This window comes from Xiphophorus maculatus, chromosome 6 (assembly GCF_002775205.1).
Source record: "Xiphophorus maculatus strain JP 163 A chromosome 6, X_maculatus-5.0-male, whole genome shotgun sequence".
Taxonomy (NCBI): Eukaryota; Metazoa; Chordata; class Actinopteri; order Cyprinodontiformes; family Poeciliidae; genus Xiphophorus; species Xiphophorus maculatus.
Genome location: NC_036448.1, coordinates 24,026,103 through 24,044,899, shown reverse-complemented (window position 1 = coordinate 24,044,899; position 18,797 = coordinate 24,026,103). Strand labels below are relative to the sequence as shown.

The window sequence follows — 18,797 nt, the reverse complement described above, 5'->3', positions numbered from 1 at the left end:
CTTTTAATACAACAAAAGGGCAAATTTCTTTTTAAGTTTTGGTTTTACAATAAATATCGTCCCTTTCCAACATTTTTAGGTTTTTTTTAGTTTATTTTCTCGACCCACCAGTGATTTTGACTTGACAATTTTGTTCCATGTTACAAAAAGTTTGGTAAAATTAACAAAGCATTTCAAACTGACACTACACTGCAAAAACACAAAAACATACCAAGTTATTTTTGGTGTAGTTTCTAGAGCAAATAAATTAGCACACTTGAAAGAACTTTTCAGAAAGACATAGGAGCTTGTTTTAAGTAAATAACTCCTTGACATTGATGACAAAAGAAGTACTACTTCCACTGACAGATTATTTCACTTATAACATGGAAAAATTTCATTTTTTAAAATCAATTTTAAGGAATTATTTACTTAAAAGAATTTATATTTCTTTCTGAAAAGTTTCTTGTAAGTGAGTTTTGCCTTATTTCAAGTGTACTAAGATATTTGGACGATAAACTAAACCAAAAATACTTGGTAATATTTTGTGTTTTTGCTTTGCTGAAGGATCAAGCAGCAAAATGAAGGTTTAGAAGTGTCCTAGTTAAATCCAGACGTAAATCCAGTTAAGATTCTGTAACATTACACTAAAAAAATCTATTGATTGTACGATCTAAAGATGACCATCTCATCTGACTGTAATATATCTCATAAATCCCCTCAGTGGTCAAACTCGTTCCACAGAAACCTTTTTTTCCACTGACAGAAAGACAAAACAAAAGTACACCTGTGTCATCCTAGTACCCAGACAGGTGTTCCTGCTAAGCCCCGCCCCTTTCCAGGTGGATGTAGAAAAGCTCCATCAGCTTCCCCCACTGAACAGAACTCCAGAACACCTGCTGCCAACAACACCTCCCTGAACCAAACTTCACATCCAGTAAGTCAAGACTTTACTTTATGTTTCTTTACAAGAACCGGTTTGGGTTTTTTCTACTAATTTAAACATTAAAACTTTAAATCTGATCATTTTTAGTAAACCAAATTAGTTAAAGTAATTTTGTAAACCATTTTAAATAAGATTTATTTATGTTTTTCTGTTGTATTTCTGTGAAAAAGAACAGAATAATCATAAATCCTTTTTTTATCATATGTATCTATCTGATTACATTTCAAATTTCAATTGTGTATACAAAGTTAAGACATATTGTAAAATTAAATAATCCATTTTAATGTTTTTTGTTAAATAAAAATCCTAAAAACAAATTTTTTTAACATGATTTGTGTAAATATTTATATTTTCCAGGCAGAAATGGAACATAAGATGATGCAGGTTTTCGCCGCAATGATGGTTTTCCTGGCTCTCAGTTTCCAGCCAGTACTGTCACAGGTTAGTATTTATTATTATTATTATTGTAATGATAATACTTTAACCTACTTTATAACCAACAACTTTGATGTACTTACAAGATAAAGAGATCTCACTGCAAAAACACAAAATCTTACCTAATGTAATTTTGGTCTAGTTTCTAGTTCAGACATCTTGATACATTTTAAGAAAGACAAAACTAAGCAATAGAAAACCTTTTAGAAAGATATAAGAGATTGTTTTAAGTAAATAATTCTTTAATATTGAAGAAAAAGTTCTAGTTCCATTAGAAGATTATTTCACTAATTATATGGGAACGATGTCTTGTTATAAATTCATTTATCTGCCAGTGGAATTAATGTTTTATTTATAAATATTAAGGAGTTATTCACTTAAAACAATCTCTTATTTCTTGCTGAAAAGTTACTCGTTTTATCTCAAGTGTATTAAGATATTTGCACTGGAAACTAAGTAAATAATATGTGGTAACATTTTGTGTTTTTGCAGTGCCGAACTTACAAAAATGTCTAAAATCCAACTTACTAACACAAATTTACTTAGATTTGGTGGAAATTTTCAAAGCATTGCAGTTTGAATAACCTTTAAAGACTCAGAGGACAAATAGAAAGACTTGACTGATGATGAGGAAACAAACAAAAGCTCAAAATCTTTTGGTTTGGTTTTGTTAAACTGTAACCAATGGTTTACTTGAAGCTTAGGACAACTGAAGAAAGTTATCCATTAGCTTTAACACTCAGACGTTTCAGCGGCTGAGCAAGAAAACAGAAACAGCATCTGATTTTTAAATTTAATTAACACAGAAATAGTATCTAACCTTTACGTTAGAGCTCCACCAGAACAAAGAAGTTAAAGAATCTGTTGACTGTTTATTGACTTATTGGGTTTGTTTTTGTCTCCGTAGGGTGATATTTCTAAAACAGGATGTGGCACAACCAAACAGTGCGTGCAGAATCCTGCAAACTGCGACCCCGCAGGCAACACCACCGATTGTCTTTTTGGATCTGCTCGCCCCACAGCGTCGAAGGCCCCAAATGGCATCGACCTGGCCTTTGAGCTCAGTGGGAACTTTGCCAGAGGGAACTCTTCCGTAGGGAACTCTTCCGTAGGGAACTCTTCCGTAGAGAACTCTTCTGGATACGTCGCCGTAGGTCTCACCAACGAAGCTCAGGTAATTATTTTAAATTTTCAAAAGTACTTCCGAATAAATGTTTGGGAAAAAAATACATGGAGATACAAAATAATGGAAGTTAGCTGAACAATATGCATAATATATGAGAAGGGTTTAATGATGCCTAAATTTTATGGTTGCAAATATTACAATGAACCTTTCTGCAACTTCCTGTTTCTATTAGCACAATTCTTTATTTTGTACTTGTATTGGTATTTATGGGCTTTATATGTAGCATATTAAGTAGAATAGTTAAATCTATCTAAATAATCCATTCAGTAAAATAAAAACTTACTTTGATTTATGTTTGCTTATGTGTGAAGGTAGAATAAATGAAGTGGATGGCAGATTTTTTCAAAACTGTCCAATAAAAATCTTTAGGATTTGTTGATATAACACAATATAGTGCCAACATTTTATTATTGTTGATATATTCTTGTTAACAGATATGCCAAAAAAAATTTACTTCAAAGATTTTTAAAAATACTGTCACAACCTTTTAATCCAACTATATTTATTAAAATTATTATTTAAAAAACAAACAAAGGTTGTCCCCATCTTGTAGCTGTTTGTTTTGACTAAAACTGTAACTTTACATTTTAAAATGATTCTTATCATTTTTATAATACTTGCTCGCTGTCACACCATTTAGCTAAATGACACTCAGCTTAGTTTAGCGAGTTTTAGTTTAGCTTAGTCTGGCTTTATGACATTGATTTTGGAACTGAGCGGTAATATTCCTCATCAAAGTTAATCAAACTGTATTAACTAACATCAAAATTTAGCTAAGCTAAGCTTACTTTAGCTTGATTCCATTTATTTATGCTGCGTTTAGCTTAACGTAAGTGTTAGCTTACATTAAATGCATGTAGCTTAACATTATTTAGCTCAGCTTAATAAAATTAGGCGACATAAATATTATGACGAATGATGGTGTACAGTAAGTTAAACTGAAGACAATTAAACAAAGTCATAACTTTGTGCAATATTCATAATTTCTGACTGAAATGTTGCATTGCTTCTCTCCACAGACAAAGATCATGCTTTTTATCTGTGGTCAAAACAGCTCAAACAACGGGTCTTTCTTCAGCATGTCCACGATTTATAACGCAGTCAATAAAACTGCGAACAGTACACTAGCGAAGGTAAGGATTAACTTTTAACACTGCGTTGTTCCTACATCCGGAAAATTACTTGAATACATTTTTTATGGTAAAAAGGAAAGTAAGAGTATTCACAACTCACAAAATATTATGTGATCTGCATTTATTAACTTAAAATTTATCTACTAGATATTTATGGAATAGCATTTATGAATCTGACTTCAAATTTTCAGGCTATGACAGATGTTAAAAACATCGTCAACGGTACCAACATCAAGTGTACGTTTAACGTCGCTAGTCTGAATGTCACCACCGAAGCTGGACTCAGGTCCGCCGATACCACCTTTCGTATGGTCGTCGGATCTGGAACAGGACGTAAGAGCACAAACATATATGTGTATACTTTTTTTAATGTGTTTAGCTGTTTCCAGTTTAGTAAATGATAGAAATTTGCACGTTTGAAGCATGAATTAAAAACAATTATTTTCTTTTCAGTTGATTTTAACAACTTCCAACTTGCTGCAACCAGTAATGCTACAGACTTTTCCAACTTCCTACCCTCGGCAAACACCACAGCAAAACCATCAGGGGCCAACCGTCCTTTCTACTCTAATGGTAAACTACTAAAATTTCTGCTCAACCAAAAGAAAATGGTTTCTTATTCAGATTAAAAAAAGTTCTCAGATAAGAGCAGAGAAATCCACATTTCACCATAAACAGAGTTCGAAACTGACATAAAATTTCTCGTTTATACAGTTTTCTATCTTCAGTTACTTAAATTTTGTGCCATTCTTTGTAATTTCACATTACCTTCTCTAATTAACACGTCTTTCTGTTTTTCTCCTCCAGCTGTGCTGCCTCTGGTCAGCTTCGTCACACTGTCCATCCTGACGTTCGCCTGATCAAACCCAGAGATGAAGAAGCTATTATAACCCCACAAAGACACAGTGAAGGGTGCTGCTTTAAAACGCAGCAAAAACTGAGTGTCATGCTGTTTATGAAGTGTTTTTACAAAACTAATTCAGAGATTTATATATTGCACTGGTTGTTCTCAACACTTATGAGATGAAGAAACTAATAGCTCAGGTTCTGCAAACGTTTTGGTGATTTAAGGTATATATTTTTTAATAATGTAAACATATCTATTAATACAATTACTGTCTTTAAATGTTTTTATTACTGTGTGAAATGAAATGTGAGCAGGTCTCGTCTGTTTATTAAATCTGACTGTCATCTTAAAAGGAGCCCATCCCAGCTCAGGATTGTCTTGTTTTCATTAATTAGATAAAGCCATCTGTCAGTTAGCAATAAAACCAGGACTCACTACACCAGAAAAATGACTAAACTGAACGCAAGATTTCAATCTCGTTGGCGGTCGACCAACATTCTGGATCTTATTGTCAAAAGCTCCAGATATCACAATACGGCTAAAGAAAACAAGCCACTTGGCACAAGTTGATGCCTTTTGTTGTTATGTGAGAGGATATGAAAGATGGTTGAACTCTGATAGAATGACAAAGCACATTTTAATGAGCACTCTGCTTTGCTTCGAGATATGTATGTAAGAAACTTAATGTGAAAGCTTGAGACATTTAGCAAAGGACAATGGAAAAATCAGGAGAAAATGTTGATAACCACATCACTGTTTTTCTTTATAAACTATTTTTTGACAATAAACATATTAAATTTGAGTATTTTTGTGCATTTGTCTAAATGAGTGCAAAGTTATGTTTTATCATCACCAAAAATATGGATTAATGTCTTACCTGTCTCTGATTTTTATTCATTAGTATGTCAGGTGCTCGAACACGAAGCCCTGCGGTGCCCCAGTTGTTCATTTTAGTTAAGCTAATTTGTATAAAACATTTCAGCAACAAAGCCATTCAAAGTGCTTTACATGATAAATACAAAAATATTACATTACAGTAGCAAAATAAAAAGAAGTAATGCAAAGTTGTAATCCAGAGGACACTTTATGATGTTTCAGCTTTTATGAATAAAACTAATTATTATTAAGTTATCGTTCCCGACCAGAGGAGCATAAAAACTCAATGCTAAATTCTAAATGTTTGTTTCTGGGGATGCAGAGGAGAGTAGAACCAGAAAACTTGAGCCGTCTGAAAATTTCATACAACAACAGAACTTTAATGTATTTTAGTGCTAAGCCACTCAGTGATTTATAAACTAACATAAGTATTTTAAAGTAATCAGTGCAACTAAAGATAATTGCATGGGTGAGTTTCTCTACAACTTGCATTGTAGACATTAGTCTTTTAACTCCTTAAATGTTCTCCAGGTGATAAAAGGCTGACTTTGTAACCGTCTTTATGTGGATCTGAATGTTCAGGTCCATGTCAATCACCAGTTGACTCGGTGATCTGCGTGTGTTATTTGTTTCAGGGCTTAATACAACCAATCTATCTTGGTTATAAAAGCTAAAAGAAATGTTTACTTGTATTTTGTCATACTGGACCTGTAATTTAGCTTAGTAGGTGAAAAAACACAAATGAGAAAAATAAGGCAAGTTTTAAAAATGTTCAATGATATCTTTTCATTGATGTGTTTCGAAACAATTTCTGCTCTCTACCCCTCCCTCCATATAATAGGTACTTGAATAAACAACAGATTTGTTGTAATCCTTTACTGGCAATATAACAGGTACCTCAGGAAGTGTGGGGAATGTTTAAACGTCTCCTTTCTTTCCTGTTATTACAGGTTTCAGTACTTCAGCATTTGTTAAGTTCCATCAACATGTCAAACCTGTTTTGGGTCATTCTCTGAATTCGGTGCATTTTGTGTGTCACCGCCCGGCTTATCTCAAAGATTCTCATATAATGCAAACAACATTTTTTGAGAAAAATCAAGAAAAGGAAATATACATGTGTCTTGGTAATATAACATGCAAATATATTTTAAAAATTATGTTTTTAAAAATGTTATGGGTTGTTGAAGCATAGAGGTCAGCCAAATGAGCATGTCCCCACTGACCAATGTTAATTTTTCACTGAATATAAAACAAAAAAAATAGCCAGTAACTGCAAATTATGTCTACTATTATAAGCATTTTTAGTATACTTTAACCTAAATAAAAGAAGTATGAGAAAAATACATGAATTATTTATAAAGTAGCACTTTTTAATCATGTCCCTCCAGTTTTGTTCAACCCTATAACAGCATACCAATCCCTCTTTTTTATAAATTATGGTTCAGTCCAATTTCCTCAGCACCCGGGTAGTGACATCATTTAAGTCTTTTCCCGCTCACACTGTAAAGAGATTTAAGTGTTATTAAAGATTCTTGCCTATATTTCATTATTTTTATTCATAGATCATCATCGTCAAGCTCAACCTTCCAACACTGTTACGCACGTAAATGATATTTATTGTTGTTTGGGAAAAAGTAAAGAACAGACTTTGAAAAATATATTTATTTCTTGTTTTCATCATATAATATGTTGCTCCATACCCTAGCTGACTAGTGGACTTATGGCTACTTTTAGTGAAAATCTTCAACCCTGTTCAACCCAGTGACGTGCAGTGCGGTTCATAGCAGGTGAGGAACTGACTTAATCAAAATCAGATTTACAAATATAGACCCCCTGCATGTTATTGTTTATATAAGGAAATTTCGCGCATGCGGACAACGCTGAAGGGCAAAAAGATTACATGTCATCCATAGCCGCTCAAACAAACTTGGACATGTAGATGATATTAATTTTGTGCTGTGCTCCACAGCAAAGGAAAAAACTGTTAAAGTAAAACTCAAAACCACTTCTTTCTCGCTCTGTCTCAGCGCAGCTACGCGCCACTGAGAACAATGCCGCAAAAAACACTAAAATATTTCCCACACAAAGAGCAGAACATTCAGTCTGTTGCAGTAGTATGGTTTTAGGTTATGGTTTTTGTGATAATTAATAAGTGATTGCTGTGGTAAGAGGAGAAAACTATAAATATATAGCTGCACTTGACTTTACTGTATGGCTAGCTCGCTGTTACTGTCTCTTACTCTGCAGTTGTGGAGTCACATGGTCTGGGATCATGAGCGCCCCCTGCCATGAAGCAGGAGAACTGCCTGCCTCACCTCAAATCTGTTCTCTGCCGTTTCTGATCGCTCCTCAGCACAGGAAGCACGTTACACACAGTTGGTGATAAAAAACACTGTACATTAAATACATAAGCTAAATTATGGAAAATCTGTTCATATACTAAATGTTTTTTAGCCATTTTATTGGTGACGTACAGAGAGGAGGAACGGGCTCCCATAGAATGGCAGGCAGTGCAGTTAGCCAGAGGTTGATCAATCCCAGGTGAGGCTCAGCTGGCTGCTGCCTCACCAGCTGCGCTTCCTAAGCATTTGAATGGGAAAATGCGAAAATTCAGCGATTTTGAAGAAAAAAAAATCTGAATTGGTTTTATCATGTCATGGACTCCTTAAGGAGCTTGTGGAGAGTTTAAACTTTAAACAGAACCGCATAAAACGCATTTTAGATTCCACACCGGTCGCCATTTGGATCGTTTCTTACCCGTTACTAGATGTGTCCTCCGCCATCTTTGTTTCTGTATCTGTATCAACGGCTGGAGGATGACCAGCGGCGCCCTCCATTATCAGCAATTTCATAGCAACCTATTTCTAAACAGTTGAGCTAAAAAGTATGTTTGTATATACATATAAACTGACCTTAACCGATTCTTTAAGGAGCTTATATTTCTAAACAGAACCGCGCTCATACACAGCATTCGTTTCTGTTCGGACCTTCTCTCTTTCGCCCTCCGCCATCTTTGTTTCTCTTCTGGCTGGCTCAAGGATGACAAGCAGCGCCCTCTGCTGGATTGGGGCCAAACACCGAAACTAATTAACTAATGTCCGCTTACTAACTACTAACAGTTTAAAGCCAAAGAAAAACACATGTAGGCTAAGATTTACTTGTGTTTTATTGAAATTAATTTATTTACAGTTAAACTAAAAAGTTTGTTTATAAAGAAAACTGAAATGAACGGAGTCTTTAATGACCTTGTAGAGTGTTTATATTTCAAAACAGAATCGCATAACAATCATTCCGTTTCTTTCACTCTCCTCCATATTTGTTTTTCCTATTGGCTTGCTGAAGTATTATCAGCCGCGCCCCCTCCTGGATGGCGGCCAAACAACACTGAAAGGCGGTCTAAATGGACCTTATTACAGTAATCGATTAAAAATAATTTAAATCCAAACTATTAATCGACTTTTAATTGCAAGTCGAATGTTTCCCTAATTTTAGCAGTAATTAAAACAGATTTTTGGGCAAAATAAAGGCTCAGATTTGATTTTAATGTTTTATTGCAATTTATTTCTTTACAGTTAAACTAAAAAGTGTTTATATATTTATATATGTAAAAAAACTGACATGAACATACACAAACTCACAGATGAGGAAGAAAAACACGCAGAAGCTAAAAACTAATCTGTGGCTGAGTTCCCGTCCTCGCTTTAAGAGATGTCCGTCGAGTTGGTGTCTCTGAGAACATTATTAGTCCATGTTCCCGTCTCCACACGAAGACAAGAAGAAACAAAACACAAACCTACAGCTAGATATTCCTGTTACAGTAATACTGGACAACTAAACGAAAACTAAAAGGAAATCTTCAGGGACAACATGACAGTAAGGTGTGCGCACCATGCTCGTGTTTTCGTGCACACTTGTGTTTCTATCTACAACGTTGAGTGTTAAAACAGGAGTCGGAGCTCCTTCTGGAAGCCGCGCCGAGTCTCCGCCTACGAGTCGTCGTCACCGTTCACGCTGTCGCCGTCATCTTCGTCTCCTTCCACGTGTTCGCCTTCCTCCTCTTCCTCTTCTTCTTCTTCCTCCCTCTCCTGACTCTTGACCTGACGGATTTGTGAGCAGAACTGCAACATTAAAACTACTAAAAAGATAAAAATCATAACATACATAAACTAAAGTACAATAAATCAGACCAAACTTTCCCTGTTTTTTAGCACTCAGGATAAAAAAACTCTGCTAATCACCAGAATAATAGTGATCATTTTTTTCAAATTCAGAAGTTTATATATGCAGTAGTATTACATTAGTTTTTATAAATACAAAAATGAATTAATATTAGCAAAATAAAAAGTAAAATTACAAGAAAAATGTGGTTTTAACGACAAAAGCTTCGATAACGTAATCAGCTTGGTAATTTTTTAGGTTCTTTCATTGAAATCCACATAAATAGACGTTTGAACAATTGCCTCAAACTCCTGCATTAAAAAATAAAAAAATAAAGTAATTTGTAAAACTGGTACTAAAGTATAACTTCACAAGATCTCAGACATTCCTCACTTTAATTTTAAATATTTTGTTGTGTAGGAGATGTAAAATTACGACTTGATTCTCGTATTGGGGCTGAAACGATTCCTCGAATGATTCCAGTACCTCAATTATTAAAATTCCTCGAGAAAAATGTTTCTGCCTCAACGCTGTGTTAAATTATGTTTTAATAATTTGGGGGTTGGGGAGGTTATTTCACACTATTATCGCGACTTTTCATATAATTACAAGCTTCTTCTCTTACCATTACAACTTTCTCCTAGTATTTTTACTTTTATTAGTGATTTCTGGTGACACTTTTTCTTGTAAAATGACTACTCTTGTAATGGGTTTTATGTTAGCCTAGCCCTAATACTTTGACACAGACATAAAAGAGTATTATGCCTTTTTAGAGAATGTGGGAAAAACAAAGAATAAAATTTTACTAACATTTCAGTTGCACTGCTCCTTGTTTAATGTCACAGAAAAATCCAAATTACTCAGCCAAGATATTAAGAAGTGAATTGTGGACCTTCATTAATCTGGTTCATTCTTTTTTTTTTATAATTTCCAGATTCTAGAAGAAGTCACTAGTTAGTGATATCTGATGTAATATACGCCTATTAAATTCTTGTTTCATGACGTTTCTGGAAAGCCGAACCTCCAATATGGAAACATGCATGCCAAGTTATGGCAAAAACGATGCTTGGAAAAAAAGTAGCAACTTTTTGAAAAAGTTTAAGTAAAATCAGTCATTTTATGCCGCAGCACCCTGGACGGCTTGGTAACCGCTCTCACCTCTTCCTCCTCCAGGAGGTCTCCATCCTCTTCCTCCTCGTCGTCATCGTCGTCCTCTTCCTCCTCATCCGAGTTGTTCATGTCCTGGCTCTCCCTCTCTCTCTTTATGCCGTCGTTCTTCTTGCTGCTGGAGTGCGGCGGTGAGGTCACCTCGCCCGGCTCTGGCTTTATGCTCTTTGCTACAAAACAAACATCAAAAATGTGAATTTACTAAAAACCTGCAGCATCAGATGAACTTAACGGCCGTATTCTGCAGGAAACTGTCGCCGTCGTACCAGACTTCTTGCTGTGGTCCTTCTCCATTCGCTCCAGGCTTTCCAGCAGGTCGTCCACTTTGCTTTTAATCTGCGACAGTTCACGCTTGATGATCTGCAGCTCGTCCACCCTCACTGCACGGAAACAAAAGATTAGCCTCTGTTCTACAGTCTGAACCAGAAACTAATATTTGATCAATTATTCTGACTACTTACAGGATAAAAAAGTAGCACATTCTGGAGGCTTTCATTTAACCATTGAAGCCTTTTTACACAATATTAAAAAACATAACAAGCATTTTTTTGCTTAAAATGCAACATGACGTTATTATTCCCTTGATCATTTGTAGCCAGAGTTGGTAGTAAATAGTTACATTTACTCAATTACATTTACTTTAGTAACTTTTTTGGGAAAAAAAGACTATTTTTACCTTTACTTCAGTAATTTTACTATGAATAATCGCTGCTCTAACTTGACTACTGATAAAGCATAACTTAACTCAATTTTCCACATTTAAATGTTTTAGTTTTCATGTAAAAGTTCTCAGAATTACTGTTGTTCTCCTAATATTACGCCTATATTCTGGTAATTTTAACGCTTTTAACGCTTTAGTCTCTATTTAAACTTTATCTGGAAGTAAAAAATAAAAAAAAAATCTTAGACTGGCTGTAATATTTTGTCAGAGTTGATCTGAATTCAGTCTTTGGTACTTTTCCAGAATATTTTCTGTCACTTATTTCTATTTCAGAAAAATACTGATTGAAATCAGAAATGGTATGACAAAAAATAAATAAAATAAAAAACACTGAGAATATCCTTTGTTGTTTCTAATTTTTTGTAATTTCTATTTTATAAAAAAATAGATTAAAATCAAAAATGGTATGAAAAAAAACAAGAGATTTAATTTTTAATGAAATAAAATTCACTATTGGAGAATATTTTCTGTTATTTGTATTTTAGAATAAAAAAGATTGGAAACAGAAATGATTTGACAAAAAAAAAAAAAAAAATCAGGATTTTATTTTTAATCAAATAAATGTCACTTTTTGAGTATATTCTCTGTCACTTGTGGTTTCTATTTTGGAAAAAAATATAGATTAATATCAGAAATTTTAAGGAAAATTTCAGATTTTATATTCCTGATCCATGTCACCTTATTGTTTTATGTACATTTAAACGTCTTCCAGCTGCAGTGCTGAATGTTCTTTAGGAACTGAAGGTATTTTTCGGTGAGAGCACTGACTCGTTCTGGACGATGAAGTCCTCTGGCTGCTCTTTGATGAAGAGGAGAAGCTGCTCTTGGTCCGCCGGCTGCTCCCTCCGCTCAGGCTGACCCGCGGGCGTTTGGACGGGATGACGGCCCGCGACAGCGGCGGCGGCGCAGGGACGCGAGACGGGTACGAGTACATTCTGGAACCATACGGAAAAAAACAGAAAGCGAAAGAGAAATCAGACTAGGTGTTGACTGAGGCGCTCAGTGATTGTTTTTTTTCCAGACGGCTTTCACTCGCCTGTCATAGTAGTCTCTTTGAAAATCATAGTCAAGGTCAAACGAGGAGCTACTGCAAAGGGAGAACATAAACAACACGGTGAAAATATGTCAGCGTGTCGCATTCCCAGAGTGTTTCTCTAAGCCTCTTTTAAAAACAGTTTGTTAACTTTGCATCAGCTGAAGGCGCCGTTTGTGGGTCAGACACCGACCTGTACATGTCTCCCGCCGAGCGTTTGGAGGTTTTTGACCGGTGTGGTTTGGGTTCTCCGGCGAGGTTACAGTCTGAGATAAAAGATAGAACGGATCGTTAAGCAGGGACGATAAAAACACTTCAGACAAAACATGAAGAACTTTCACCTAAATAGTACATTTTAAACTGCATGGCTGCATTTGTTGAAACGATCAATTCATTAAAATAAAAACATTTAAGCTTTATGTAATAAGGTATTTATGAACCCCTTAACTGGCGGCATCCCATCCATGGCACAAATCTAGGTTGTCTGAATTCTCTGCCTTTTTCTCTTCTTTAAACTCTGCCAGTGTCCATTATGACGCTTTTATTGGGCAGCCTAGAGCCCTTTTGATTGACACCGCATTCGGCCAATAATATTATAAAATGGCTTTTCCCAAGCCAATAATATCCAGAGAGCGACTTGAGCTCATTTTGACATGCTTGTATTCTTTCTGGAATATTTCTGACTGGTCAACTCGGAGACTAAATCTAAAGCCACAGATGTGTAGCCAACATGTGTTGTCATAAGGATATAAGGCATTTTGGGGTTTGTTTTAACATGAATCCACCAGCTGCATGCGTAACCACACGCAACGTGTGTGTCTATGTTGCGTCAACGTCAGGCTCATGCGCGACGCTGTTTACAGGACGGACAGCCACGTAGTCAGAACGTGTCAAAACTAGATGTATTTCTTCAGAGAATTTAAAACTCACGGGAGTGGACAATTATGGCCGTAAAAATGCTGACAAGTTTTGGATCTGAGAATACCGGAAACTTTCAGTCGTCCGCTGCCACAGTCGGAGCGAGGTCGGTGGAGGCGATCCATTTTGGAGAATTATTCCCTCTGACCTTAAATTCTGTGAAATTGGAAGGACTTGTGCTGTTTTTGTTTCTGTTTAACTTTCAGAGTCAGATGCGTAACCGTGGCAACAAGCTGTTGTTTTTACAACTAGAAGCAGCCGATTAGCAAATAAAAACTCAAATAACATCTGAACTACGACCCCAAGACCCTGCAGAAGTGAAGACGGATTTATGGATGCAGAGCAGAGAGAGAAAGAGGAAGCTCAATTATTTTAGTAATCAATTATTATTAACTATTGGATTAAAAAAAAGCACATTCTGCAGATTTTTCATTTAACCACTTGATTCTTTTAATGCAGTATTAGAAAAATGGAAAAATAAATAACTCAATTCATTTTTTAAATAAGAAAATAAATATTTTGTTACCTTAAAAGCAATAACTTACTATTCCTTTAACAAACGCCTTTTTTTATTACCTTGAATTAAATATTTTTTGTAAAGTTTTGGCTTCAATATAGCTCTAAATATGTTTTCTTTCAGCAAATTGCCTTTTTTAGTCTGTTTACTACAGTTAAAGATCAATTACAAAATTACATGATTATTATTTCAATAATTGATTAGTCGCTTTAGGCCTAGTCCAAACCACACAGCCAGACAATGATTTAAAGAAGAGAGGCAAAAGCAAATGATGTGGATTAGCATTGCTTGCTAACAGGACATGCTACTCTGGAGTATCGTCTCTGCTGGCTAACATTTAGCTGTTAGCATGTCATTAAAGTCATGAGTCACAACAACAGGTTTCAGTCAGAGGCCTTTTCAGAGTTGTGGAAAGACTGACAGCTACTGGAAATCCTTCCTGCCAGTAACAACACCTTGAAGATACTTTGATGATGCGAGTCACAATATTTAATTTCCCTTTGAGATAAATAAAGTTGGGCTAAACTTAAGGTACTAATGAGAAGTATTTTACATTAATCTCCAGGTTTAGTCGCTAGCAGAAGCTAAAGTCCTCACCGAGAACTTGCCCGACGATCATCCTCCCGTCCTCGCCAGTGACGGCGGCCCGGGCGTTCCTCTCGTTGGCGTACTGAACGAAGGCGTAGCCCTTGTGGACGGAGCAGCCGACAATCTTCCCATACTTGGCGAAGATGGCCTCCACGTCCGCCTTGGTGACCAGCAGGGTGTTGAGGTTGCCGATGAAGACCCGGGAGTTGAGGGAGCGCGGGTCGGTCTTGTTGGTGACGTTGCTGCTGGCCATGAGGCTGGAAGTGGAGGATGAACGTCTGACGGAAAGAGAGAGAGAAACAGACAGACAAAACGGATACGAAGGTTTGAGATTTTCAGGAAGGATGAGAGACGCTTCAGTCCTCTGAAAGTCTGAGTAGTTAGGCTTCAAACAGCTTTCTGTGGAGCAGAAATCTACAAATGACAGGAGTTCTCTAGAGATGCATCAATCAATCTGACAATTCATGTTTTATTTGCTATGATTTCTGATCAATTAGTCAAAAATTGATGCTTTCTCCCGTTTACTACCAATTAAAAACGCTCAGTAGTTTTGGTCTAAACACACAAACCAAAAGCACAAACTTTGTTTATATATTTTTTTCTTTCTAAACTATCCAGAAAAATCTTCTATGCCTCAATTAATAATCCTTAAAATATTCTTAATAAATCCGTCTCTGTAGGTAAGTGTTGATCGATACATCTCTAGCTGTTCAGCTGCTCTAAATTGTTTCACTCATTCAAACAATCATCTTAATTCTCATTATTAAACCTGCTGCACTGATTGTACTGGAAAAAATAATAAACATAATCAGGCCTCAGAAACTTAAATTAAAACCACATGAAGGTGTGTGACAAACTCAAAAATAAAATTCATGCACCACTAGCGTGTTTTTCTCACATAACAGATACAAAGCATCAAACATGTAAACGACTTCATAAAAGGAAGCAGGGACTTCTTTAGATTAATGCAAAAACTACAGACAACCATACATAGCAACGCTTCCTCTGCGCATATTTTATCATGCGGACGCAGCCTAAACGCTTCATGTTCCTCTAAACCCAACCGAACACACGCAGCAGTTCCTCGCGTGGAGAAACACAAAGCTTTTAAAGTCAATAAAGCTCCGGTTTCTTGTAACATGCATGTGAAGCTGACGCACATAAGGAAGTTATGCAGAGCAGTTTAAATGTTATCCGTGACAAATGCACTCGTTTGTGTTTTGGTTGTATATTTTTATGGCCTCGCCGTTCCTGTTTAAGATCAGATTTTTGCTGTTTGCAGGAGGAGAACCATGAAAACATCAGTGGTATGGACAGTAACTCTGCCCCCCTCCTGCTGATAGAGAAGGAAAGCGCAGTGGGGGGGGATTTATTCGACATTCACTCACTCCATAGCGTCTGTGTGCGGGGATCTCGTCTGCCTGACGTTTGACACTGTGGGCTGGGCTCAGTTTGGGCTGGTGTCTGGACCTTCACCTTTGCCCCCTGGCGATTTTTACTGAGGCGACAGAAAACACATCCTCAGTCAAGCTGGGCAGGGTTATCGTTCACCAAATCTTACCTGGGCTGGACGGAGTGTGTGCAGGAACTCCAGAACATACACCACCCAAACAAACAGGCACTTAATGCGCCTTAAAGCTACAGCGAGGCAGTATCAATTTAAATCTAAATTAAAAAGGTTAAGAAATCAATCTAAGACACAAAATATTACATATATATAATAACTTTTGACTAAATCTGTTTATTCAAGCAGTAAAATGTTCAAATATCTTCCATCAAAGCAAACCATTAGTAAAACCATCTATTTGACAGTTTTTTTAATTTTTCATACACACTTAAATCACTAAAGTGTAAAGATGCTGCAAAAATATCTAGGATGGGCAACTGTGGTAGTGATCCGCCTGTGTCCTGCAGGTCTTAGATGTGTTTCGCTCCAACAAAGCATGATTTAAAAGTTTAGAGACATCTAAAAATTTCAAAAAATAAAAGACTTTGCATTTATAACACAATAGCTGCAGATAAACCGACAATATTACTTTTAACTACAATGAGAAAAGCAGCAACATTTCATACAACAGCATCCATGTTAGTGGCGTCTCTCAGTTATGTAAATTGATATATTTTATATTCTTTATATAATGACTGAGGACCATTCCCTAATAATCCCATTGGTCATTAAACCTCTACGTATTAATTGACTTTTAACCTTTTATTTATATGCTAAACATGAAGATGGAATGTAAAAGCCTTAAGGGCATGTACCTCTAAGTGAATGCAGAGAAACACATAATAACAGCCAAAGGAAGACACTTTTCATACATCATGTTTAATTAAATGTGCATTTATCATGTTATGTGTTAAAACTTGCAATCCAAAGCTTTAAAAAAAAAATCACCATGCGAGGGAAAAACTGGGGAAAACTCCGTTAAAAAAAAGTGAAGACAAAGTGAGAAAAAAAAAAGTCCGAAGACAACGATTCACAAAAACAACCCAAATCAATCAACAACACACCCGCCTGGACACCAACAGCGCCCTCTTCTGGGCTCAAGTGTGAATCACAAGGCCTGCGCTAGCCTTGGTAGCGCTCCATGCCGGCTAGCGCTGCAAGCGTTAGCTAACCACCAACTTAAAAAAAAGGCACGAAAAAATAACCAATCTGACCAGTTTTTGTGAAAAAAAAAATCAAAACCTGAAAAATTCTGATAAATATGCCATCAATAATCTGAAGGGGATTAAAATTTTGCTGCCTCTGACGATGTTAGCTGAAGCTAACGTTAGCTGTCCGACTGTCTGAAAAGCGAGCCAAAAACAAATCAGTCCCGTCAAAGAAAAATATAAAGCTAGGCAAACTTGCAAAAATAGTTCAAAGTGTATCTAACATGCTTCCAACATGTTGTGGCGCTAAAAAAAAAACAATCTGCATTTTTTGTCTTTGAGGGGGACGAGCATTTCCACGTTAGCTAAGCCAGCTAACCCTGCTAGCCAGCACATTCTGTCCACTCGCAAAATGGAAAATCACCGTGGAAAAAATCCAAAAAGAAAAGAAAAAGGAGGGAAAAATGAAAAAATGTCTGGGGACAAAATACTCACCACGACCTGTACGAGCAAAATGTCTTGTTTTTTCGTAAAATCGGTCAAATTGCAATTTAGGTCGTCCTTTTTGGTGCACAAGCGATTCGCCCCCTTTGAACAGCAAGCTAACGCAACAGGCGATGGCGCAGTGATGAGAAGGATGTGTTGGTTTTGATTTACGGAGCAATCTGGAGGGGCGGCGTCTCTACGAAAAGCACGACATTAGAAATTTGGCTACCTCCGGTGTGACCAGGTGAGTAAAACATGATAGGCTGTGTACTATGGGCAAAATATTTATATTTATTTTGCTTTCAACTTTATGAACACAGATTTTATTTTAAAAATAGTATTTCTGAATTCTAAAATAAACAAATAGCAAATAGAAAAGTATAAGTTGAAAAGTAAGTATTATAATGTAAAGTAATATAATTTATAAAATAAATTTCAAGAATGTAAAATATAAATGATAGGTATTATGTAAATTATGTGAATTAAATTGCAGTAATTTTTCAAAACGAATTTTAAATGCACATGTTCAATTGATTTTACCCTAATTATCTTTTAAAGGTTATAACATGCCTATTTTCTTATATAAAGAAGATTCAACTTATATTTTGATTGTTGGTCATGCTCAGCAGCAACTGATTTAATTATATCTGCATTGTTGTAAATTAAAAATTGTACCTTTCTAAAATCTAAAGCATGTATTCTTTTATTTTGAAGTAAAGGAGAAGAAGTAGAAATATGCTAAGTTAGGCTACAAATAAAAAAATTTAAATTATAAATAACACGAATAATTATAGATAAAATAAAGTAGGCCACATAAACCCATGTTAAGTTTTAAAATATGTATTTAATAAAATCAGAACAATAAAATTGGATTTACTGGAGAAGAATGTAGAAAGCCTGTTATGTGCTGCCGCAGGCAGCCAGCAGAGGGCAGTGTCCTCTAAACAAATAAATCCAGGAAAGGTTTGGCGTGTTCATTAAACACATGGGAAAATACATAAATGATTTTTGTGTACAGTATTTTCAATTACTTCAAGCTAATAATGCATAAGTATGACGTTTCCATTTATTTATTATTTATGGTGCTGCTGAGGGCTGACAACTGCAGAGGGAATTGTTTCATCAGACTTATAAATAAACATATCTTGACAGATGTCCAAAAAAACCCCCCAAAAAAACAGATGTTAAAAATGTTTGCATAAATAGGCAGGA

At 35.8% G+C, this 18,797-nt stretch overlaps 2 protein-coding genes across 5 annotated transcripts; one reads left to right on the top strand and one right to left on the bottom strand.

Annotated features, from left to right (window-relative positions):
* Positions 1 to 784: 784 nt before the first annotated feature.
* LOC102229572 (putative ferric-chelate reductase 1) lies at positions 785 to 5,328 on the top strand. Its single transcript, XM_005796546.2, has 7 exons — positions 785 to 916; positions 1,283 to 1,366; positions 2,268 to 2,534; positions 3,566 to 3,679; positions 3,871 to 4,012; positions 4,133 to 4,252; positions 4,487 to 5,328. Exons 2-7 carry the CDS (start codon positions 1,289 to 1,291, stop codon positions 4,537 to 4,539), a joined length of 774 nt encoding a protein of 257 aa, XP_005796603.1. The 5' UTR covers positions 785 to 916; positions 1,283 to 1,288; the 3' UTR covers positions 4,540 to 5,328.
* A 3,607-nt stretch (positions 5,329 to 8,935) lies between these two features.
* On the bottom strand, positions 8,936 to 17,734 carry LOC102229312 (heterogeneous nuclear ribonucleoprotein C-like). 4 transcript variants are annotated; one of them, XM_023335862.1, is made up of 9 exons: positions 16,900 to 17,734; positions 15,893 to 16,002; positions 14,514 to 14,782; positions 12,675 to 12,747; positions 12,485 to 12,535; positions 12,217 to 12,383; positions 10,994 to 11,107; positions 10,719 to 10,897; positions 8,936 to 9,499 (listed from the first exon to the last, which is right to left on the bottom strand). In XM_023335862.1, the coding sequence occupies exons 2-9, from the start codon at positions 15,895 to 15,897 to the stop codon at positions 9,389 to 9,391; spliced, it is 969 nt and encodes a 322-aa protein (XP_023191630.1). In that variant the 5' UTR covers positions 15,898 to 16,002; positions 16,900 to 17,734; the 3' UTR covers positions 8,936 to 9,388. The 4 variants fall into 4 exon arrangements, with proteins under 4 accessions (XP_023191630.1, XP_023191631.1, XP_023191632.1 ...); XM_023335863.1 differs by having other exon boundaries at positions 17,016 to 17,734; XM_023335864.1 differs by having other exon boundaries at positions 17,595 to 17,734.
* Between the last annotated feature and the right edge of the window lie 1,063 nt (positions 17,735 to 18,797).

What these genes read in the sequence shown, in the direction of transcription:
- LOC102229572 (XM_005796546.2), top strand. Translation starts at nt 1,289, where the DNA reads ATGGAACATAAGATGATGCAGGTTTTCGCCGCAATGATGGTTTTCCTG. An exon ending in TCCAGCCAGTACTGTCACAG is followed by an intron (nt 1,367 to 2,267) that starts GTTAGTATTTAT and finishes TTGTCTCCGTAG; the next exon opens with GGTGATATTTCTAAAACAGG. An exon ending in CCGTCCTTTCTACTCTAATG is followed by an intron (nt 4,253 to 4,486) that starts GTAAACTACTAA and finishes TTTCTCCTCCAG; the next exon opens with CTGTGCTGCCTCTGGTCAGC.
- LOC102229312 (XM_014474976.2), bottom strand. An exon ending in GACTTCATCGTCCAGAACGA is followed by an intron (nt 11,108 to 12,216) that starts GTCAGTGCTCTC and finishes GTTTCCGTGCAG; the next exon opens with TGAGGGTGGACGAGCTGCAG. An exon ending in ACCTCCTGGAGGAGGAAGAG is followed by an intron (nt 9,500 to 10,718) that starts GTGAGAGCGGTT and finishes CAAATCCGTCAG; the next exon opens with GTCAAGAGTCAGGAGAGGGA.